General features: G+C 42.1%; 1 protein-coding gene across 3 annotated transcripts in view; it reads right to left on the minus strand.

Annotated features, from left to right (window-relative positions):
* The window catches only part of SEPTIN9 (septin 9), a 286254-nt gene that overhangs the window by 88293 nt on the left and 173284 nt on the right, over nucleotides 1–24677 (minus strand). For all 3 annotated transcript variants that reach the window (XM_054975814.1, XM_054975816.1, XM_054975815.1), the window contains one exon: nucleotides 21626–22282. In XM_054975814.1, coding sequence (XP_054831789.1) covers nucleotides 21626–22282 — 657 coding nt within the window. The remainder of the gene's footprint in view (nucleotides 1–21625; nucleotides 22283–24677) is intronic.

Here is a 24677-nt window from a genome sequence, read left to right on the forward strand (position 1 = left end):
TGAAAACAAAGGCATTTGAAATTCCCCATAAATTGCCAGCAGAACTCCACTTTCTGTGAAGGAGAATACAAGATCTGGCCTGTAGGGGGAGCAACAAAAAGCATTTGAGCAGCAGCTCAGATGTTCTCAAGTTTCTTCCCTTTTGGATGCAAAAAATGCAAAAGTGTTTAGCCCCCCCAACCAGCACAAATAAGTTGTACAGTCTTGACCAGATCTTCACATTCTTTTTATGTATTCCAAGATAGCTATTATGTAAATCACTGGTGCTGTTTGTGCATTAAAAAGAGTCCTCAAATGGGTTTTTAATTTTTTTTAACACACTCTCAGAAGTGCCACAAGCCAATGTCACTTTGCAGCAATAAAACTTGGCCCTGGAAGCCTTATGGCTGATTTTAATTGTACAGGGACAGTCCGTGACTATTCAGTGCTGCACTTTCTCAGAGTCAAATAGTTCTTCATAGCTCTTTCTCATGCTCCTTCCTGACATTAGTCATGTACACACAACACCTCCATGTGCTGACTGAATATGCAAAGAGAGAGCAGGCAGGAGTGTGCTGGCCCCATCCCCTACCTCCACATGATTGCTGCTTGTGAGCATGGTGTCTCCAGGCACAGCAAGAGTCCATAATACACACGCTGTGACTGCTCTGATCGACAATGTTCAGAAAGCAGCACTCCCCGGTCATGGGGGAGGAAGTACACACATGGACACTTCCTCTGTGCATTTGCACCATGTAGATGACCCAGAGACTGTGCAGAGGTGGGCAGGGCCAGCATCCTCATGTCCCCTTTCCCTCCCTGAGCATTCTGTCAAAACACAGAGGAGTCATGTGCAAATGGTTATTGAGACAGTATTGTGCAGTGGACAGACTGCTTGACTAGGACTGGGAAATCCAGGTTCAAATCGCCACTTGCAATGAAACTTAAGTGTCTAACTGCACATTACACTTGCCCCAGGCCTGTCCTTAAGTCCTGTTGACACATGACATATGAAAGCTGGAAGTTCCATGTGTAGAATTCAATTTCAGCGAGTACAGCTGCCCATTCTGGACCTGGACTGCAGTAAGCAGGGAGAAGGGACTTACATTTTTTTACTTTAAATGGCCCCAGGGATCCACTATCTCCCCCACTGTGGAAACTTACCTAGAGTACTCATGTGGTCCATAATGCTTCCTCAAATGGTAAAAATAGGGACTGACTGGGACCCCTTAAACTCTTTTAAAAGGTTAAACTACATAATCTGCATTTTCCCTTCTTTTTTGCCATCCTCAAAGAAGTTAGTGACTTGGAAGTGAAGATCAAAGTGACATATCCATTTTTCGGAGTAAATGAATTGATTACAGAGCTTCCTGGCATAAGGAGGCAATCTAACAAATACAAAAACAGAGGAATGATAAAGGCAAGGGAAAAAGAAAAACAGAGAGTTGTTTATACAATGCCAGAACACTTGGTCATCTCATGCCCTAACAGTAAGTCCACCAGGTATAATATGTAACAACCCGAGACTGCTTTTTGACAACTGAATAGCCTAATGGAGAGTTTATACACCAGATAATAAATTACAATCATGTGTTTTTATCAGGGCTTAGATGCCATAAACTAGTATATCCATTATGCATAAACCATGGTCACAAATAGCCACCTTAGGAGGCAGGAGAAGTCTGTATTAAAGTCAAAAGGACCTCCATACTTTGCCTAGCAGGGCCACAGTTCCTTTAGCAGCAGGACAAGTGGCTGAGATTCTACAGGTTCAGCATTCTTTGTAATAACAACTACAACAACAACAACATCATTCGAGTTATATACTGCCCTTCAGGACAACTTAATGCCCACTCAGAGCGGTTTACAAAGTATGTCATTATTATCCCCACAACAAAACACCCTGTGAGGCAGGTGAGGCAGCTGAAAGAGCTCCAGAGAGCTGTGACTAGCCCAAGGTCACCCAGCTGGCTTCAAGTGGAGGAGTGGGGAATCAAACCCGGCTCTCCAGATTAGAGTCCCGCGCTCTTAACCACCACACCAAATTGGCTTTGATAGAATCTTCTTGAATAGAAAAAAATTCACCAGTGGAATTTCTGCCCATGACTCCTGCAGCCGATAAAGGTACCACAGTCCTGCCAGAAAAGGGTAGACAACCTGCCACAAAAATCACAAAAACTCTGGAGCAACAATCATTAGGTACCCCTTCCAGTGCTGCTTGTTACTGTTATATGTAGGATATTTTCTTCCATTATCTCAAAGCACCCTACAGAGCCTAATCCAGACTAATTACATCATCTTCAGATGACAAAATCTGCAAGCAATGTATTTCTCATTCAAGAAAAAGTTGGAACAGGGGTGTGGAACTATAACGGACTCTCATTCTTTCACTTGTGTGGTTAAACCCCAGCCCATACGCGTATCCAGAAAGCTTGATACAACTCCCTTCATATGCCTGCTATTCCCACACACATCTAAAGAAAAGCACAACCTCAGTATTAGCAACCCATCCCATTCCTGGGACTGTCCAGCAACCTTCAGTTCTAAACATGTCCCAGCACATTTAGGAAGTGAATGCCTCAATTACAAAAATAAATAAATAAATAAAATAAAATAAAGAAATCTCCTATCTTCATTATCTTGTTGGAAAACATTATGGCAAAAGGCACAATGACTAGACCCAATAAAGACTGAGTTCAGGCTCCATTCCAAGGAGAGTTGCTTCTTCCATTTATAGCTATGTTGACTCGAGCTTTGTTGCAACATCTTTGCTCCAGGAAATAAACTGTGACTATGTGTGTGGCTTTACAGGAGGGGTGAAAAAGAAAACCCCAGTTGGCTAATTGTCAAGCTATCTTGTCTAATCACAATGAAGTTTGATGTTCTCCGAAACAAAGCTATCTTTGTGTAATCTTAATCCAGGGGTTCAACTTCTTTCCCGTGATTTATTGTGTTGGCATGTGAGCAGTCTCTTTCCCCTATCATATGCAGGCTAAAAGAATACAGGAACATTGCAATGAGGCAGAACCAGGTCTTTTAAAATACTTTTAAAAGGCAATCATCTAGTAGAGAGAAGCCCACTCCTATTTTGTTTCCTGTAAACAGTGAAGGTGTTTCATGAGCGGGAGGGCCTTGGGTAAGACTCCAATTCATTGGCTTTCATTTACTTGAGTGACACAAGCCATCTCTCTTTTAGACCAGGTGGTGTGACATTTGTGACATCCAAGAGTAACTATGGGTGGCAGGAGCCACTTCCCTTCTGGTTTCTTCTTCAGCAAAATTATAATTCTTTTGGTACTGGATACATCCAATATGCTGGCATCATCTCCAGCCTAATTAATCTACATGTCTATCATGTATCATAACTGCCCACACACCTTAACCTCAATGCAGCCGGACTACTCACAAACACTTGAGAAACGTATGTGAGTAAATAACAGTGTAATCCTAAACAGCGCTACATCCATCCATCTAAACTCATGGATTTAGAAGGGCATAACTTTTGTTTAAGACTCCACTGTTTAAGATTGCATTGCATTTAGACTTGCATCCACAGGGACTACTATCCTGAAAACGGAACAGTTTGGGAAAGAGCTTTTTTGTTTGTTTTAAATTTTAAAACATTTATTAAAATTGATTTTAACTTTTTATAAACAACTATAACATTAAATATAAAAGGAAAGAGATTTAACAGCATTATTAAATGATGGAGAAGAGGTACAGTGAGTTTGACGGTCTATAAATAACCTGCATCTATGAGCATATTTATCTCAGATTAGACTCAGGGCTTTTTATACCCTTCTCTCCTGTTTACCAGGTACCTGTTAATGGCTGTATAGATTTAGTTCTGGCCATGCAACTTAGGATACAAATGACATCACGTCCACGATGGCCAGGAAGGCAAGAATAAAATCTAATAATCAGTGACTATCAGGGTTCATTTCATAGAAAAAGAGCTGGAGGAACTCAGCAGCATAACTCATTAGCATATGCCATGCCCCTTGACATCTCCAGAAGTGTGTCCTTAGCATAACTGATTTGCACATGCCACACACCCCCTGACATCACCTATCCTGGCTGTTTTGGACCCAATCCTGGTCATTCAGGGCTGAAATTGAGCTCAAAATGGCAAAAAGGGCCCCTAAATGACTGAAAGTGGTCATTTTTGGCCCTTTGGGGTCTGGTTTAGGGCCGAAACGGCCCGGATCGGATCAGTGCTGGGCAGGGGAGGGTTCCCCCACCCAGCACCGATCCGATCCAGGCTGTTTTGGCCCCAATCCAGGCCAAAACGGGCCCCAAATGGCCGAAAGTCAGGTGGGTGGGGCCACCTGACATGTGACCTCTTTGGAGACCTGTCGGAACTGCGTTCCTGTGCGTTCCCCCTCGAAATGAGCCCTGGTCACTATGCTTCTTTTATAAACAATTTCAGTAGCAGACATGAGACACAGAATGGCTACAGAAACTGTTTTTTAACTGTGTTTTAGGACTGTGTTTTATTTTTTATATATATTTGAGCACCTTTGGGGGGAAAAGGCTAGTAAATGCTTTAATTAAATTAAAAATTATTAAATTACAGTGCTCTAAGAATAAGCCACTGCAATAGCCTTAATCAAATTCCTGATAGAACAGAATGGGAGTTGGGCTCTCAATCACAGGAAAGGTTTGGCAGCTAATTACCTCTACCCCAACCAAATCAGAAAGGAGGTACGATCCTAAAGCACATTCATCTACTGGCCCAGTGGTCCTCACAACCCTCCTGTTCATTACACAAGGTGATTAATTTGTAAACACAAGGAAATAAGCCTAAAATCTAGGCTTCACACGCAAGGAGGTGGGAATCTACCATGATAGAATTATTAATAACTGAATCTGTCAGTCATGAAGGCTTGTTGGCCCACTATTCTATTCATATTTAATATTTCACTGTCCGCAAAACAAAATGATTCTTAATGTCCAAATGTAGCTCCTTCTGCTGCCCACATTTGTCCAAGATAACAAATCTTTGGGCACACCTGTCCAGCATCTATCTTCTGGGCAGTCAGTGTTCAATAAGGTGGAGTTCAATATGGCCTAGAGAGCAAATAAAAAATCCACTCAGACTGCATCTAGGCCAGTAACATCTGCTCACAGCTTAAGCAGACAACCAGAAAATTTGAGCATTATATGAAAAGTTCTAGTATTGCCCCATGGACTCTGGAGAGGAGAGTTTTCACTGCATGAAAACGGCTTTTTTTTAGTATCTCCAGGAGGCAAGCTTCACCCCACCCTACCCTCTGCTTCTGACTGGATGATTACCAGAATGAGAAAAGATGGCTGTGGATCACCTAGTTTATCAACGCTCAGTTCTCAAACATTCCCAGCAGAAATCTGCCTAATTTCCCTTTAACAAATCATGTCATCTTTCCTAATCTTTTCTACTGGTGAACTGTTCTTACAGCACACAGGCTTTCCCTAATGTTTCACCTAAATCTGACTTTCTTCACCGACTATCCCTTCTTGTTCTGATGATTCTCACCCGGATTGTTTAGGTTCTAGTATTTATTATTCTTTCCCCCCGCCCTCACTTCATGATTTTGCCAATAAAACAAAGAGTTCAGGTTGTCATTGATTCCAGGTCAGGTTCCTGATTCCCTCCTGACCTTCTTCCCCGAGAGATATCAAGAGGTTCCCAGACATCCACTCCATGGTTCAGCCTTGGCTTCTGGTGCTTGCTCCATACTTCTGCTGCATGGACAACCAAAACCTCTCAGCCTCTCACCACTTTGTCTGATCCTTTCCCCATGCACCCTAAAAAGAGCAGGAGTAGTTCCACTGTAGCCTCATCAACTGTATCATATCTGCCTCTGGTAGCACCCCTATTTGTTCTTCATCGCTGTGGCTAGGTTCTTGGCCTGCACAAGATTACTTGCTTGCCTCACCTCAGCAGTTTCCTTCCTGCTTTTTCAGCCTGACTCTCCAATATTCAGTTCTCTGTGGTTCACCACTAGTTGACTGACTGTAGCTGTGTGTTGGAAACACTTAACAGAATGTATATCAGTGTGTGTGTGACTTTGTAATGGTCTCAAAACAGAGTTTTCCAAAAATGAGAAACTGCAAGCTCTCCTTTAAGCCCCCCTTACAGCTTGATTATGGGAGTCTTCTACTTACCTGAATCTACAATGGGTCTTTTTACAAAGCTGGCATTTCATTACATCTGGACACGGCATTATCCAAATGTTTTAAATGCCCTCCCACACACACCATGCTTCATAGGTGATGCAGCAGTTGGGGGCTGAAACATATTCCCCTATCAACTCACTTCCCACTCTCCCACTCCTGATTTGATTCACAATGTTTCTTTCCAAAAGGAAAGCACTGAAAGTTTGTTTTTTTTTTAAAAATCCAGCTTATCTCATATTTGGCACCTGCCCTGCCTTGCACAAAACTGGACAACATGTGCTCCCCCACCCCCTACACGTTTAGCCTTTCTCAATACTCACGTCTCAGTGCTGGAGGCTCTTTTCCTGTTTAAAACTGTATCAACACACATAATCTAGCCCAAATGTGTCAGCTGGTTTTAAGGAAATGTTTCCCCAACAGCTTTTAGTCTCTTAGTGCAGTCAAACTGCAGAGCTGCTCAGGGAGTTGGAAAGGATTACTCACTGTTTATCTGCACAGCTTTTTTGCCTGGTTTTTATTTTGGGAAAAGTTGCAGTGTTTATTGTCTTTTAAATATCCCTAAACCCTGGCTACAATTAAGCGATCATGGATGAGCAGAAAGGCAGAGCCCAATAAGGCTTTAAAAATATACTGCAGGGTTTTGAACAGTGCATTTCTCTTTCACCCCTTCCGGCACCAGGCACCCTTTATAACAATAGGAAGGGACCAAACTGGAAGTGGGACACTTTTTTTACAGTCTATGTTCTACTAGTAGCTCATCACAAGTCTAGGGGTGGGGATCCACCCTAGGGCCAAGGATCTTGTTTGCAAATGATTGTCCTTTTAAAAGGGCATGCCAGGCACAGCATTTTTATCCCACCTTACAATTGTACCCACCACTTCAACAGACCTTCTTTGTGCACTGAACTCAAATCATATCTATTGTCAGGATATTGCAGTCTGCTATCCTGCCTTAAACTCTGGCCACCTGCAGAGCCTGGAAAATAGTGTGAGAAGAGGGGAAAGAAGGCAATAGGAAGTGTGGCCCATGAAGACTCAATCTGAAGAAGTATTCCCCTGCTCTGCAAGCTACCACACATGTGGGCGCATGCACAGACGCTATTTTAAACTTATATTGGTAAGCTAGATTAATTTAAATGCACCATTCAAAGGAGGACCAATTATAGCACTACAGAATACCAGAAACAGTCGAAGACTGTGACTCATTTCCCAATAGAGGAGAAGAAATAAATTATACAAGGTGCTTCCTTAACTAAAGGATGAAACTGGCATAACACCAAAGATGTTTTAAGCATTCTCTTCTGCTGCATCATGACAAAACAACATGTCTCTTGTGGCTGCAGTTATTACAGGCTACACAATTTCTCATTGCTGCAACCTACAACATGTAGCAGAAGAAAACTGCAGTGCTGCAGTCATTCTGGCCCCTCTCTTCCTCTGCCAGGCTGGTTGAAAAAGTCCATTCAAAACCCAGAAGGTAAGACTAATACTGCACTTACTAGGCTACAATCTCAGTATAAAGAGGATCTTCCTCAGTGTTTCAGTGAGCTACATTTAGCAGCAGGAGGTCCAGCTTGTGGATGACCAGGTTGTTTTCTCTTAGTCTCTCTCTACATGAGACACCTCGGTACATGATTGTCAGGTGTTGGGCAATGCAATGTAACCCAAAGGATAGTTTTAAAAGATAGAGCAGTCAGTGATCAGTCCTCAGAGGATTTGTTAATTTCATTTTCACCTCCAGGAAGGCTCTGTCAATTTCACTTCTTCAGTCTAAAACTGTGTGGGATGGCGACCACCAGAGGGCAGCGAGGAATGGAAATTGGCTAGAGCTGCCTTCCAGAGATGGGCTTGGACCTGGAGAGGACCTAGGCTGAAGTTTCCCTTCCGGCACTTCACAGCCCCTTCACACAACTCCAGTGTATAGCAAAGCCTTTGCCCTGCCGCCGGCTCTGTCTTTTTAAACTACCCTTCCCAGCTACCACTGCATCTTTCAACACGTGTTCTTCATGTGTCAGATGTCTTGTGTAGAGACACTCTGTGTGTTGGGTCATAATACAAGCCAAATAATTCTACAGTCAGATGAGTTCTTTGGGGGAAATGAAGAATCCATTCATGAGTCTCATCGGCAGAAGTTCGTTGATGCTGTACAGGGAAGGAGATTCTAATGCATGTAATTAGTTCGGTATATACAGAATTAGTTCGGTATATACTAGGCAACTTACATGCTATGCATTCCTTACAGTCACAAACTTTGTGAGTCCCACCATGCCATCTACTCCTCAAGATCACTTGCTGTTTCTCCATTCTTTTGGTTTTCTTGGTCCTGATTAAGGACACTTTACTTCTCCCCATTTCCCCTCCTGAACACATTCATAGTAAAGGCAGCAGGCACAGGTTACAGTTTATTGTTGCACTCTTGTTTTATTATGATGACTGGTGAAACAGATGAGATGCAGGCAACTGGTAGTATAGTGAGAAGCAGCTGATTTCCAGGACAGATGCAGTTGTTCAGCTTGTTAATGGCTTCCCCTCAGTCAGCGGTTTCCAGGACTCTGCTGGAGGAATCAGGGGTAGTCACTGAGGCGCACACGTCGTTCCGCTCCTTGCCATGTCACCTCATCACCTCAGTTGCTGGGAGTTTGCTAGCTACAGAAAACAGTTCCCTGCTGCCAAAGTAGCCCTTTTGGAGGTCACCATGGGGACACAATAAAAACTAGAACACCTGAACTAGAACTTTCCATATTGAGACAAACTCACTCACTCTGTTGCTTCACTTGGGAGTCCTGGATCCGAGGTTTATTTGAACCAGGTGCCCCTGGTTCAAATAAGGCATACAAACATTGTTACTAGTCCAATGGAAAGACCAATACGGACAACCTGAATATATGCAGTCACTGACACAGCATTTTGGTGGCTTTGCCATCAAGTTTCAGCCCACTTATGGAGGCTCTGTAGGGTTTTCAAGGCAAGAGACAGAGGTGTTTTGCCATTGCCTGCCTCTGCATACTAGGGTCTTCCTTGGTGGTCTCTCATCCAAATACTACCCAGGGCTGACCCTGCTTAGCTTCCAAGATCTGATGAAGTCAGACTAGCCTGGGATATCCAGGCCATGGCACAGCATAGCAGCTGAAAGAATGAACTGTGACCTGAGAGGTACACAGCTTAAATCTCGCCTCTGCCATATAGTAACTTCATGGCTTTAGGCAAGTTAGTCTCTGTCTCTCTTAACCTGCAATATGAAAATAATAATACTTGCCTACCTTACCTGACCGTTGTAAAGATAATTAACATATGTTATGGAAGACAACAGTGTTGGAAGGGAATAAGTCTGTTTAGGCTAGCACTGTGAAAGTGCTATGCAAACGTTAAGTATTTAGTATTTTCATAAATGCTTGTCTGAAACAATTCAGCAACTGCAGCACCAAACCAACGCTTGGAAGGGCTGTGATCAGATGCAGGTTTAGAGACCTGCTGTAGCACAGTGGTTAAGTGGTTCAGCTGTGAATCAGCACTCTACTGGTTCGAATCCCATGAGCTCAGTAGATGGCCTTGGGTAAGCCACTCCTCTCAGCCCCAACTCCCCAGCTGTATTGTACTGACTTGTTCACTGATCTGGATGGGGCACTAATCTGTCTAGAAGAGCCATATATAAATGCAGTTAAAAGCCTCGGCAGTGGTGGCAACTGTCTTTTCATTATCCTTGTGTTCTATTGGAGTGTTCAGCCAATAGAGTTATCTTTGCATATGCAGTGTTACACCACGCCCACAGCTGACTGACTAAGCCCCGCTTCACCCCCACATGCTCTTGACACTGTTCATGTCAGGATTACACCAGTGTGGACTGAGTGCTCTCTTGGCACTGGACTATTTCCAGATAGGACGGCAAATCTTGTAGTTAAGCCACCATAGGGCATAGTTGCCATCTTAAAGTGTTTGAGGCAAGAGTCAGGGCAACTCCCTAAATTCAAGCCATTTCAATCAATATAATGTCATTCAGCACGTATACCTTGGGCTGTCTATGCTACTCCAGCCATAGGTGTCCTTTAGATAAGCAAGAAGGGAGATTCCACAGGAAGAAAAAAGAGCTGACCAGCTCATGAGACTTGAGCCCTACCCTTTAATAGAGAAAAAGTTACACAACTGGCAAAGGTTATCCACTCTTTTTAGGGGCTGGAACCAATTAAGACTGCTTAAGTTGGGCAGTCATGGCTTTGTGCTTTACTACACTCTACACTTGACTCTGAGGAAACTTCTGCTTAGCATCAAATGTTAGCATTTCAAGTAAACATGCCAATAAAGGAGCATTTCCTTCAGGGCTGAATCTGGACATAGGATTTTTTTCGCATTACAAATGCAAATTTTCTGCACTTCGCACCCTGGCTCTATCAAGGTAATTACAACATGTATTATAGCTAGCTTCCTGGAACTTTAATTTATGATACCCCTCCCACTCTCTGCCTGGATTATAAGGATTCCTTCCTTTTTCCACTCCTCATATCTGATGAAGGGAGCTCAGGTGCTACTGGACCTGAATCTTGCTCTTCAACTACAGACCAATATGGCTACCCTCCTGATCAGTTTCCTCCAGTGGTTGCTTAGACAGGGAAAACTCAAATGGCTCTATGGGGATATGGGTCATTTTGTTTAAAACATAGAAACCCATAAAACAAGTGGCCTCAACTAGAGTTCAGGGTGAATTAAGAGTCTGGCTCATGACTATCCCACAAGACATTATAAATACTTTATAGCTGCCTAGGTTTCAGGGTTGTAACAGTTCAGAATCAGATTCATTCCTAACTCATGGAATTAGGCAAAGTTGTCCATTTTGCACTGTTACTTGATATAGCTCTTTAGCTATTACCGGTGCCATTAGGCAGAATGACAATATAAAAGGCATTACATTTCAAAACAATAATGTGACTAATGCTCTGTGCAGATGATAAACTATCTTTAACCCTACAAGCTAATTTCCTACTTTATTGAAATTGGTAACAAATACGGATGTGGTTGATGAGAGAGATTAGATAAATTGGATCTAGGTACTGAGGTATTATAACTGGCTTCACTGTACTGCTATTTTGAAAATTAATAAAACAAGAAGGACCCACAAGGACTTGAAGGGACATCTCGTTCCCTCCTCTCCTATTATTTCCTCTTTTCTTTCCCTGAAAGCCCTCATAGTTTCTCCCCTTTACCTGCTTCTTTTGCTCTTTCTCACCCACCTGCCAGTCTACCTTATCTGCCCCCCTCCACCCCCAGTCTTCAGCTTTCCCTTCTTCCGTCCTACTTGCAACTTCTCGCCAGGAAAACTCTGGCCGAGTTGTCAGGTACCAGCTGAGCTGAGCACAGCTGCACAGTGGGGAACCTGCAAGGACTTGAAGAGAGGTACCTCATTTTCCCCTGTATCCCCTTCTCTACACTATTCCCCCTTTCCCTCCCTCTGACAGCCCCCATATCCACACTTTTCCTTGCCTCCTTCTCTCCTTTCCACCCACCAACAAACCTTTTATCTGCTCCCTCCATCTTCAGCTATATTTGTTTACTTCATTTATATCCCACTTTTCTCCACAATGGGGAGCCAAAGCTGCTTACATTATTATCCTTGCCTCCATTTAATATTCACAACAACCCTGTGAGATAAGTTTAGGCTGAGAGCATGTGACTGGGCCAAAGTCACCCAGTGAGCTTCCACAGCAAACTTGGGTCTCCTCCTAGTCTGTATAGGAGTCACCTGCCCCACAAGTTTTGGTTGTTGAGGGACTGGGCAATATGAATGTCGCTGAGTGTTATGAGTTAGGATTATTTTATCTCATTTGCTACCTTGTTTTTATACTCTGACATGACCAGCTCTGAGCCTGCTTTGCAGGGAGAGTGGAACTCAAGTGCAATAAAACAAATAAGTCACATTATCAAGTTGCCTGGCCCTGAAGAGTCCTCCCTCAAAGGCCAAAAAAGACCTGGAAAGGGCCCTGCCCCCTCCCCTGACTTTTTCTGACAGAAACCAAGGCTTGAAGAGAGGCTTAATCTGTGGAAAGGGGTAGCTGAAGCTTTTAATAACAGGGAGATAAATGGCATCTCATCAAGCCTCTATTAAAGGGAAGGATATTTTTATATAGGAATTTGACAACCCTAAATACATTTTAGGAGGAAGAGAGGACAAAGGGACCCAAAGCAATGGCAGTTTCATGTGTTTTAAAAGCTCTAGTTCACCTTAACAAGGGCTGATTCTGCACACATTGGATAATGCACTTCCAATCCTCTTTATAGATCATTTGGAACGGATTTTTTTGTGTGCGGAACAAAAAATCCACCTCAAATGATCGATAAAGTGCATTGAAAGTGCATTATCCAACGTGTGCGGAATCAGCCAGAAAAAAGTAGCAAGACCTGAGCAAACAGTATTATCTTATGATTAGAAAATATGCTATCTCACTATAGGGTCATTGAAAGAAATCAAAGCAATACAATATGAATCTTGATCATCACGAGCAGGTCAAGTGAAAACAAAATAATGTAGGAAATTTAAACGCATGCGAATAATGTTCATAAATTTGTTGGAGAGGGGAGAATCCCTTTTCCATTTTGCCAGAAATACAAGCAGTGCCAGCGGCAGATGCTTAGCTCCATAAAGAAGACTTTGATAAACCTCTGACCCAGACTTCCATGTCCTTGCATGTAGATGTCACATACGCTGCAAGAAGGCCAGCCATCAAGCTGTCATCACTCTCCTGATCAATTTGTCATCTGTGGGTTCATTCATCTGAGGTACAGGCTTGTGCCAGGAAGCCTGTTGTTCCCACCCACCCCCTTTGGATTTTTCATGAATGCACAAGTCATGACACTGCATATTTTGAATGTAATGTCTTTAAAACACAGTGGTGTGAACCAGGGTGTGTGTGTGGGGGGGGGGTGCATGCGTGTGTGCGCGCGTGCAGACAGACAGGCAGGCAGGCAGTCAGACAGAGGCTAGAAGCCAAGCACCCTTGTCTGGAGGATAACTATAAGACTCCACCTCATTAGAATGTTCCAGTTATATTATCCCTGAGCACAGAGATAATGCGGATTAGGACTCTTTCTGCTGAGACCATTCATCTCTGTTTTCCATGTCTATGTATATTGGGGCCACAATATACAGTCAGGGTTGTCTCTTACTTCCAAATATGAAGAAAAATGCAGCTGCAATCCACTGCTTTCCCCCCTCTCATTCTACCCTCACGGAATAAATGAGCAAGGCATCCTGCTCAGATCAGGAAACTCTTTCACAATGTTGGATTCCTTGTGCCCGCTTTCTAAACTTGGTTTGTCAATTAGATTATTTCTTTGGAGGAAACATGGCTATTGAAACCAGGCTCGGTATGTGTCATCATTGGATTGACACATCAGCCTACAAATCACAATCTGCATTTAATTTGGGAAAGGGGGATAACAAAAACAACATCTTCTAGACAAATTAGTGCCCACTCAGAGAAGTGAACAAAGGCATCGTTATTAGCAGCATGGTACAAAAGTATAAGGGTATAAAAGTTAATCAAGTAGGAGGAAGGCCTGAATGTGTGTTCTTCCATTTCTTCAAGCTTTGCTAACACAGGAAATGCAACTGGAGATAGTTTAAAAAAAAAACTTCTGCTGTATGCTGTACAGGCTCTCTATAAGCTTCAATATTCAATCTGTGCTAGAGATAGACATGGGGTGGTATGGCTTACTACTTGTTTTTAGAATTCCAAAGTGAGCTTTTCTGGGGGGGGTTTTTTTGTTCCAGAAAGAACAAGACCTTGATTATAAAGGCAGAATTCTAACCTAATTAAATCTGCGATTTTTTCCTTTGTTACCATTTTAAAATGGAAACAATTTAAATACAAATGATACAGTATCCTATAAACAATAGAAAGAACGACAGAAAAATGCATGAACTGAAGCCAAATTTCAGACTGCCTCGAGCTAAGCTGGATGGTTCTGGATGGTTCCTGAAGGAACGTTGGAAACAATTTACAACATGACGACAAAGTCCTCACACACTTTGTGCAATATTGCTTGTGACATTGTGGTGGGCAACTTTCATCGAGCTTATGAAACCAAGGAAGGAGATGCTCCATAACGAAGCAGGAGAGAATGTGAGCAAACACACTCAATTAAGAGTGTGATGGTGGGAGGGGGGAGGATATGGGAACTGGGGCAGCTTTAAAGAAATAGAAACAGCACTGATACCTTTGGCTCCTGGGCTATAAATCTGAGCAGAGAAGCGAAGATAAAGGGGTGCAAGGGGAACCTTTCAGGCCCTCTTGCCTTCAAGTCCTTAGTTCTTATGTTGGACACAGGGCCTCTTTAGAGCTGAAAGCCCCTTTTGTATTAATCTCAGTGAATGTAGCTGTCTCATGCTTTAAATCTCTTCCTAGACAGCTGCTCTCATTGTCCAAACCTTACTCTCAGCAGCTGTCCTGGGATACCAGAGCCCCTTTTAAATCAAAGGCGCACACACCCCTTCCAGGCAGCTGTTCCTGAACTCTATGGCTCAGGCACCATCTCTAGAGAAGAGTTCAGTCTCATACCATCCTTATCTCAACCCTGACAGCAGCTCATATTACACTGAGGGCTTTACAAGGTGGGCCAGATTGTCTCATTTAGATTAATGCTATTTCATCTCCAGACAATCAGTTCTGTTGCAATTAGGGCTTAGGCAAATGTTAACTTGTTTGCTTTTTACCTAAAAAATAAAGAATTCAGGAGGTTAAAACATCCTCAAGAATACCTTTAATCTTACTCATGTTTTGTGTGGCTTCTCACAACAGTTTATAGCCTCTGTTACCCGCCCCCCTTCCGCCGCTGCCAAATCAGCCTCATTTTTCCTGTTTCATTCCTCATTAAGAGATCCTAGATTGTACTGGAAGGGGTGGCATCACAATGCCACCCACTGAGTCAGATCTGGCTGTGTACCATTATCACTAAGGGCAAATAAAGCCTATTTAGACAGCAATATTTTTTATACCAATCACACCACCTATCCTAGCCAATCAGAGAACACTCTTAAAAACATTGTTTTAGGTGGGTATCCATGTTGGTCTGCAGTAGAAAAGCAAGATCCAGGTCAAATATCACCATAAAGATCAACCAGATTTCCAAGGTATGAGCCTTTCAGAGTCAAAGCTCCCTTCAAAAGCTCATACTTTGGAAATCTAGTTGGTCTTTAAGGTGTTATTGAACCTGGATCGTTCTTTTAAAAAAATTAACGCCAACAATTTTTGAGGGGTTGATATGAAAGAAAGGTCCTTTTGACAAATTACCACGGAACAATCCATTCCGTAAATTTTGGCCTAGCTCACTGAAGTTATAATAACTACATTGGCTAGCAGAACACTTGATTTCATTATTCCACCAACTCTTTCTCATTTCTGTATTGACTTGATAACCATTTTTGGCTCCTTATGATAACCCCAATATCCTTTAACATCATATTCCTATGGACACTGTTAGAAGGTAATTAATTTTAATTTGGGGGGAGGGCTTCTGCTAGCTTGCCAAAATCCCAGTGAAGTCAGCTGACACAAAGCAATATTTCCAAAGCTCTGAGCAATGCAAGTGCTATACTCTGTGAAGTAAAGTACCGTTTCTTCTAAAAACCTTTTTAATTTTGATTTTGCTCAAAAAGACAGCACAGAGAAACACAGAAAGCAAAAGAAAAGAAAAAGAAAACAGCACTTAGTGATAGTTCTGATTACAACTTTCAGAAACTATTTATTTACTGAGCCTAACTCTCCCCAAGCTAACATGTTCTTCACATTATCCTTGAGATCAACCTTGAGAGGTCTTGTTTTTATTTTCCACACACTTAGACCTAAAGAAAGATCTTTTTTTTGTTGTATCTAATGTAACATAATTTTGTATCCTACTTTGTATGGGGGAGTTTGGTTTGGAAAATTCTGTGGTTATCCCACAGATGACCATGGCTGATATGAAACAGCCACCTCCATATTCCAGGTTACGAATGATCAGAAAGAATGCAGCAGTGTGAGCTCAGGATCAACGGAGACCGAAAACTGGAAGTTGGCTGAAGAACAGTGAGTACCTGCCTGTGCTACCAAGTCATGTATTGGTTTTATGTTCAGGATTTTTTTATCAGGGGAGCTAATTAATAAAGGAACGTCTGCTAAATCAAAATGGTCCCTCACAAAGCTTTTCCAATAATCTGTATGAGAACGGTGCAAAATAACCCACCTTTAGACATACTGTTGGTTTAAACATAAATTTGAAAACATGGCTTATTTTCACTATGGTTCATTTGTGAAATCAAGATTTGACTTGCAGTTGATCTCTCAAATCTTTGTTTATGTCAAGAAATACTGGCTAATCACCTTCACTCTGGTCAAGTGTCTCTGCAGCCAGCGTGCACAAAGATGTTGCTGAGGAATAAGCTATGATTAAACTAGGATGTTCATTCATCACACAAAATCATTTTGAATGTGTTTAATTAATCCACTTCAAGCCATAGTTTCTGATCCTTGTTTGATGGCCCTTAAGGAACCATATTACTGGGATTGCCGGGTATGACAGTCTCCCTTACACTCTCCCCAATGTGAGGCAGATTTTCCTGCCAAAATTCAGTCTCCCTCCCTTGACTGAGCAGCCACAAGGAATGTGGTAATATTTGCGGTTTTGAAAATCTGTTTATCCCTCCCTGACATCCAGATATAACTTTAGCTTTTTAACCCAGCTCAGGAACTTGATGGGGAAAAGCAGGAGCCTCCTTCCTTTTTGTTGGAAATGGTGCTAGACTGTATAACATTCAAAAGCATGAACAACTTTATTTTTACAAGCAGGGATTGAGTAAGTGTAGTCAGGGTATTGAAATGTGGAGGTAAAATTTTGTTGGTATTACAGAATACATTTCATATAACAGGCAAAATAGTATCTTTGAAGCTTATTTTCATATATTCTTGGTTCTTAACAGTGAGAGGTGTTTTACTTAGTAATTTAGGTACAGCAACAATGTTTCTTCCAGAAGTTTCCTACGACAGTTCAGGTTTTCTGGAGTTAATCACTTTCTTTGTGCACCTAACTCACTCCTTTCTTGAAACTAGAGGGTATTTCTGTCTCCTGAGTAGACTAAAACTGTTTTCCCTTCACAGCGGACTCGGGGTCCTCCTCAGAGCCTTTTGAAACTGGGCCAGAATTAAATAATCTTCTCCTTAGAAGATATAACCCCTCTTCTTTTTGGCTTGAAAGGGCGTCTCAAGCCACTACCCAATCACTTTTGCCAAAACACACTCCCAGTTCTCTGGTGTCTGTGTAAAGCATACTTCAGCCAATGCTGACACTTAGACTTTGAACTCTTAGATAGTATTCTTCTTCAGGAAAGTAATATTACAGTTAAGGCAAAGGAGTCTTCTCCCTTCACTCTAAACGTGAACCAGTCTGACTTCTTGTCAGATTCACTGACTCAAAAACTGTCAGAAACAAACTGACTGCCTTCAGATTGGTTCTAACTGACCAATCAGAGAAGAGAGAGCAACCCAAGCTCTCTATTCTAGGAAATAATTAACTATTCCCCTCCCAGCTCTCTGATTTTGCTGCACTTCAGAAACCTATTGTTAAGTGTAGTCTGTCACACCTGGGTTCAGCCAGTCATACTAAACTTAGTTTAATTAAAGCATCATTTCACATTATGTCAGAGCCAAGCCACAGTATGCATGATTCCCAAAAAGTTATTATGGCAATATGAATGGGCAGAAGTTATCACATTGCAGAGACACATTGAATCCTGAAGGCCCAAAATGGCAACAAAACAAAAAAAACCTATGAGAAAGAACAGGTAATTTCACATCGGTAAAGTCATAAAGGGGCCCAATATGCCTTGTAAGGAATTCTGGATGGTCTTAAGGTAAACTGAGCAATGGAGTGGCAAGCAGTTTGCGTAGCTGACAATAGGCTGACAATACATCCCTTTAATTATTACCTCAAATGCAGTGAATACCATAAAATTGACCAAGAAGAAGAGGACCTACTCTTGGAAAGAATTACTCTTAAAACAATAGAAGAACAAATCCATTAGCAAGCATAGGAAAATCCACTGCAAGCTGGGGACGGGTGGGTGAGAATAATGGCCTCTTTGAAGCAAAAGGGAGAAATAAATAAGATTTGGAACTGGGGAAAGGAAGAGAACAGGGCATTTAATACATAATAGACTTAATTGAAAACAAGATAGAACTGATGTAAAACTGGGAAGCAGCTGAAAAGAGGCTTCATTCCACCACAAAATTATTGCTCCCCTGTTGCAGGGGCCAGAGGGAAAAGGATCCTGGCTTTTGCTAAATAGAAAGTCTGTTTTTGTTTCATTTGTTTGCCACAGTCAAACGATTCTGCATACCAAAGTATCAGGAAGAAATGGTATGCTATGCAGACCACAGGCACATCACAATCTCGCTGGTTGACTGCATTCTTTAGTGAGGCATTCCCAATGCCAGAATTAAAAAACAAAAAGGGACATCTGAGGGTTACCTTCTTCACCAACTAAGAACATGGATCAATGATTCCAAAGCATGCCTTTGGGCTGCAGAGTTGTACCACGTGGGCTTGGGAACCAGGGTATCCAAGTTTCCATTCTCAGATCTGATCGCCAGATGCTCAGAACAGACGTTTATTGTAGTTCTCTAGATGACCACCTCAACAGTGCAAGGTCTGATTTCACAAGCACTGAGCAAACAGACCAAGGTCTGAGGCTCAAACTGCTCATTTCAAGGAACAGAATGCTGAGTAGACCACATCATAGCAATGTTAAATGAGAGTTGATATATGTCATCATGCTGAGAGTTTCCCTGCCCCCATTCATTAATGCCACTTATAGGAGATGGGCATATTGCTGTCACATCACACATCTTTAACTCAATGTAATCAGATAGATATGCAAGAAGCAGATACATGCAGGGAGGGAAACATGTTTTCTTGTAAACATCGTTTACACCATACACCTAATTCTTTTGCACAAGTGTATGAGTAAATGAACACTTCCCCAATACTTGATCCATTGCAACTAATTCAAAAGATGCAAGCTAAGGGCCCTGTTACATATTGATACAGTAGAGTATTTCAAACTGGATGGCATACGCCCTTAACTCGTGTGGTATAAAGTTGATGAGTTTGAAAATGCAATAAAGAAGTTAGTGGTTCAAATCAGCCATGAACTCAGTAGGTGGCCTCTGGGAAAACTTTATATCATCTTTTGGCCTTCCCATTTGCAATAGGGAGATAATAATACTGGCCTCCTTTAAAGGGTTGCTATAAAGATTGTTCAGGTAATAAATGTGAATTCTTTGAACACTTTTAAAGTTCTACAGCATGAACACCTGTGCTCAACCTCCAAATTTCCTGGATCCCAGAGTATTTCTTAAAAAGCCAGTTCTGCTTTGAAGTTAGCAATTTGGGGGGAGGGGGTCACAAAGTCTAAGATGTTCACAAGCTGCATCTTTGCAGTTATCAAGTTTACACTGACAAGTAAAATATCCAAATTAGCATAGCCATCTGTTTAATTATATGTTTTTAATGCATTTCTTAGAGGAGCAAAAGATGCTACTAGGTCACTGAATCCTGCCCAACTTATACATCTCCTATGTATAATACAGGCCAACCTTGACACCTGTGGGTCTGACCCCACATCCCCAACTGCTTGCTTCACAAAACCCCTGCACCCCATAACTTTTCAATAGAAACTCAGTGAAAAGGTGCTTCTGACAAGCCCAGTCACGTAGGACTGCACCAAGGAGAAGCAGAAGGGAATCTCAGTGCATACTAAGGGACACCAATCCTTCAGAGAGAAGGGAGAATCTAGGTGCAGAGCTCTCAGCACAGAGAGAGCATGCCATTGAAAATGCAAGGAATGCTGCAAGTTTTGCAAACCGAGCACAAAATTCTGTCCAGCCTTTCCCAGAAGGTAACCACGTAAGGGCAGAGAGAAGACAGGCTGGTTTTCCCTTTCAGTCTTACAAGCAGCAACCTTGAACAATAGAACAAGCCAGAGAACCCCATGGTATTCCAAGCAGGGAAAGTCCTATAGACAGGATGGGGCAGGGGGGGACCATATTTCTATTGGCCAGAGATCCCTTACCCCTTGGCAAAAGAACCCGGCCAAAACAACCTGAAAAAGAGACAGAGAACTGTAATACTGACTTCTTTCCAGAAATTATTTTGGATTAATAATTTTGCATTGTTAATGGCCAGTGCTAAGGAGGATGCACTTGCCCATTAAAATCGTTAATTTGATTACATATGACAACTACAATAGTTGTGAAAAGTAAATAAAATGATATTTAAATAAATATTAAAATCTAAGGACATTCAGGGTTCTGTGTTGCTGTATAAGAATGAAGGTTTCTTCAGACAGAGGGTATCACTACAAGGAATCCAAACAAGGCAAAACACAGATAATTTGGAACCACACAAAGTGTTCATATTAAACACATCAAGGGAAACAATGCCATGCATATTAACACTAGTAGTACTAATACTACTTTGTTGCCAGCAGCCAGAGAGACAGCAGCTGGGTAATTCGGGAAATAATAACACAACCACTTATTTCCACAACTAAAATTTTCTCCAGTACTGGCCCAAACAACTTCAGATTCACATAAACAAATGCGGTCCATTAAAGTCTCCACTCAGCTGGACGGGGAGTCTCTTGCCTTTACTGTCTCTGCCAGGGCTGCAAAGACAGGCAAGTTTGGTTGGTCAAGTTCCTGACAGCTCACAATGCTACATCGGTCAGTTGCAATTGTAGGGTGCTTCAGTACCATTTCCCTACAAGGCAGCTGTATCTCACTCAAGAAACATACACAAGGAGTGTGTCCAGCTATCCACTTCCTTTTTCCACTGTAGTCCACTCAACCCCCCCCCCCCCCATTTTGTTCCTGGAGGTTAGCAGAACCTCAGAAACATAATCAGAAACGGAATGGGGTGGCGGGTCTGCAGTAATCACTGCCCCGGCTTCCACAGACTGAATCTTATTGAGTACCAGTAAAGGCATGGCTTGATACATGCCAATACATCCATCGCACATATGCAATGTACTCTCCACATCTAAAATGGGAATATAAATGTACACAACACTCTCATGAGTGAAACTGGTCCCAAATAAGATGAGTCAAGTATCTCGACTTGACCAACGTTGCAGCATATGAAATCCCTAAACATATTGCAAATGAAACAAAAAAAAGAGATGTGGTGGCACATAATGTGGAATTCACTCCACTCCAATCAATTAAAGACATTCTCATGATCTATTCATTTAATACACATGGACAAAATAGACCCCAAACTCACTAATATTGGACAGCATAATTTGAGCTGTGAAAAAGTATCCATGAACTAAAGCCTTAATTTCACTATTTGACAAAACAGCCACTAGAGGGAAACACAAACGCAGATACGTTTGTACACATAACAAAATGTTGTACACAACATTTTGAAAAATCACACACACACACACACACCCGGTTCTACTTACCTTCTTGGCTTTTGGGTGGAATCTCAGCCACTGCTGATTGAAGCTTTGGCTCTGGTGGCAGGTGTTGATTGGTCTGGAAAAGCTCCACATTTTCAGTCTGTCTAACTGGTGGTACTGGAACCTCTGAGGATTTCGGTACCTGAATTTCCACACGTTTGGTGGCAACATCTGGCACAGGTGGACTATTGGCTTCAACTCTCCGTTGTGTTGGCTCGGGGATCTTTGAGGGAACTTCCATTCTGCGAAGAGTTTGATCCTGCGGTTTGCCTATACTGATTTCAGTCCTTCTTGGAGCCGTATCAGGAGGCTTATGCCCCAACACATCTGCTCTCTTGAGGCCAAATCTCGATGCTCCTGATGTGGAGTTCTCCACTTGCTTAGATGAAATATCAATGGAGATTTCTGTTCTTCTGGACACTGGCTCAGGATGTTTTGGTCCAGAAAGATCAACTCTCCTCAGAGAGGATTTGGGAGACCTCGTTGCAGGAGAATCCACATGTCTGGAAGGGGTCTCAGAATTCCTGGTGCCAAGATCCTGGAATTTTTGGGTAGAGCTGGACACTGTGGACCTAACAAGAGGATTAGGTGTCCGTCTTTGTGGAGTGGAAGAATTTGGAGGCTGATCTACTTCTTCAACCTCAAAGGATCTCTTCAGAGCTGAAAGATAAGAAGAACAGAGTTTAATAACGCAGGGAGGTTACAGCACAAGCAAATCGTTGGAAGTTCAAGTCCCCAGGCCTGTCATTGTCATAGAGTCAACAATGCAATGTTTGAATGCACTATGTTCTTCAAACTTTTGGTCCATCAGGGGAATGGGATCCCTAGTTCCTATTGTATTTGCTGGGGCAACATACAGGCACCATATTTGTGGAAATCTCCAGAGAGGGAAATGCACAGGGAGGAGGATTAACTCCTCTCGTCACCCCCCACCATTACCAAGACCCTGATCTGAATCAGGGCACCTTTGGTTGCTTTGAAGCCAGTAAAAAGCCAATGAAGCACTGTTGTCATGTCTCATTGGCCCCAGGACACACCTGGAAAAAAGAAAGGTTTGACAACCAGTTCTTGCCTAAACAATGGCTAATTCCGCACACGTTGGATAATGCACTTTCAATGCACTTTATCAATCGTTTGAGGTGGATTTTTTGTTCCGCGCACAAAAAAATCCGTTCCAAATGATCTATAAAAAGGATTGGAAGTGCATTATCCAACGTGTGCAGAATCACTCAATGTTACATATGAATTTGCATATCAGGGAAGACAGGATGGGGAAGAGTTTCTAACTTACTCCCCCCTTGATCTCATTCATGTTTTAGAGCCCATTCACCCATTGGACTAAAAGACTAAATTGTGAACAGGGAGGTAACTAACTGAGGCAGATTTCTCTACCTATCACATTTTTTATGCAAAAAGTTTTAGAAATCCCCCAATCATAAGACTGCTTGGTGATCTGATCTGGAATTAATTTATAAATATTGATATAAACTGAATTACTTTTGAAGTGTTCCAATATCACACTTATAATGCCTCATCAGATTATTTTTTTATCCTAAACCTTCCATACCAACCATGGATTTGCCTGGGGCTTATTTCAGTTTGGTGTAGTGGTTAAGAGTGCAGGACTCTGGAGAACTGGGTTTGATTCCCCACTCTTCCACTTGAAGCCATCTGGGTGACCTTGGGCTAGTCACAGCATCTAGGAGCTCTCTCAGCCCCACCCACCTCACAGGGTGTTTTGTTGTGGGGATAATAGTAACATACTTTGTAAACCGCTCTGAGTGGGTGTTAAGACATCATGAAGGTCAGTATATAAATCAAATGTAATGGTTGTTTGTTGTTGTTAAATGGGGGAACCCTGCATAGCCCTGTGAACAAGACAATCCCTCGGATAAAACTAGACAACTCCCACACACTGTGGAACCCCTGCATGTTTTTATACGGGGTCATAAAAGAGACAGCAACTGTTTGTTAAAGCCATTGAGAGAATGCCAAGGAGCAGAAGCTATGGAAGCTAATTGAAGTTCCTGGATTTTGAAAAAGTTATGCAAACAGAGAGTATGCAAGGAGTTTGTGAGATCGCTTTCAGTTACGAAATGAGCATCACATAAACACTCTGCATCTTAAACGCCGCTGTTGGAAATAATGGCACAGAAGTTTACAATTTTGGGGATGGCCTTGATAGCGAGCCCAAATTAGTACTCATCATGGAGCCCAGCCCTCCTCTTATTCAGAAAAGAAAAATGATTCTGATTTATTAGCTAGATACTCTTCTGCTACAGATGTCTAAAAATGGAATCCCCCAAATTCTTCCTGTCAAGACAAAATTTTTTAACTTTGTTTTTCCTTCTCTAGAAGGAATCAGCTCTTTAACATAATTGGAAGGGCACTGCACCCAGAAAAAGGCTGAAGAAAGACATCTTTGAAATGTACACGTGATCAGATGTAAATTTGAGATACCTATCTGCAAACTTCCAAGAAGAGGATTCATCTGGTGTTTCTTGGATCTATGTCTGACTATTCGTATGCTATAAACCCATAGCCACTTCCTTATGTACTTCTCAAGAAAACGAATAAAGCAAAATAAGTGGGCCCCACTGGAGAGGAAAATTCTGTGAACTCTTGCAAGCCCTTTAAGTGTAAGCTTGCCAGAAAAGCAGCAACGGGGAAAATCTGTCCTGCTCTCTTCTGCATTCACGGACAATAAAATGTTTCATGTGGCAGGAATTTCAGTATCATTCAGCCATCATGGCTTGTATGTAGCTGGTGGCAAATAGAAATTCAGTAACTCTCTTGGTGGTAGATCTATAGAAATGTGTTCTTTCTGTCCATACATTTAAGCAACATGAGAGGAAACAAAATGTCCTCTTAGTTTGGACTGTAACATTTACATAAATGAAATTTCTCTCTCTCTCTCTCTCTCTCTCTGCTACATGCTATACTCTTATATATATTTTTAAAAGCCCTGGATTTTTGCAAGGCTGTGAGAACTGCTTATATGCATCAAATGATGTTGCTCTGTGTTTGTTTTTTGAAATGGATGTGGTTGCAGATA

This window comes from Eublepharis macularius, chromosome 4 (genome assembly GCF_028583425.1).
Source record: "Eublepharis macularius isolate TG4126 chromosome 4, MPM_Emac_v1.0, whole genome shotgun sequence".
NCBI lineage: Eukaryota > Metazoa > Chordata > Lepidosauria > Squamata > Eublepharidae > Eublepharis > Eublepharis macularius.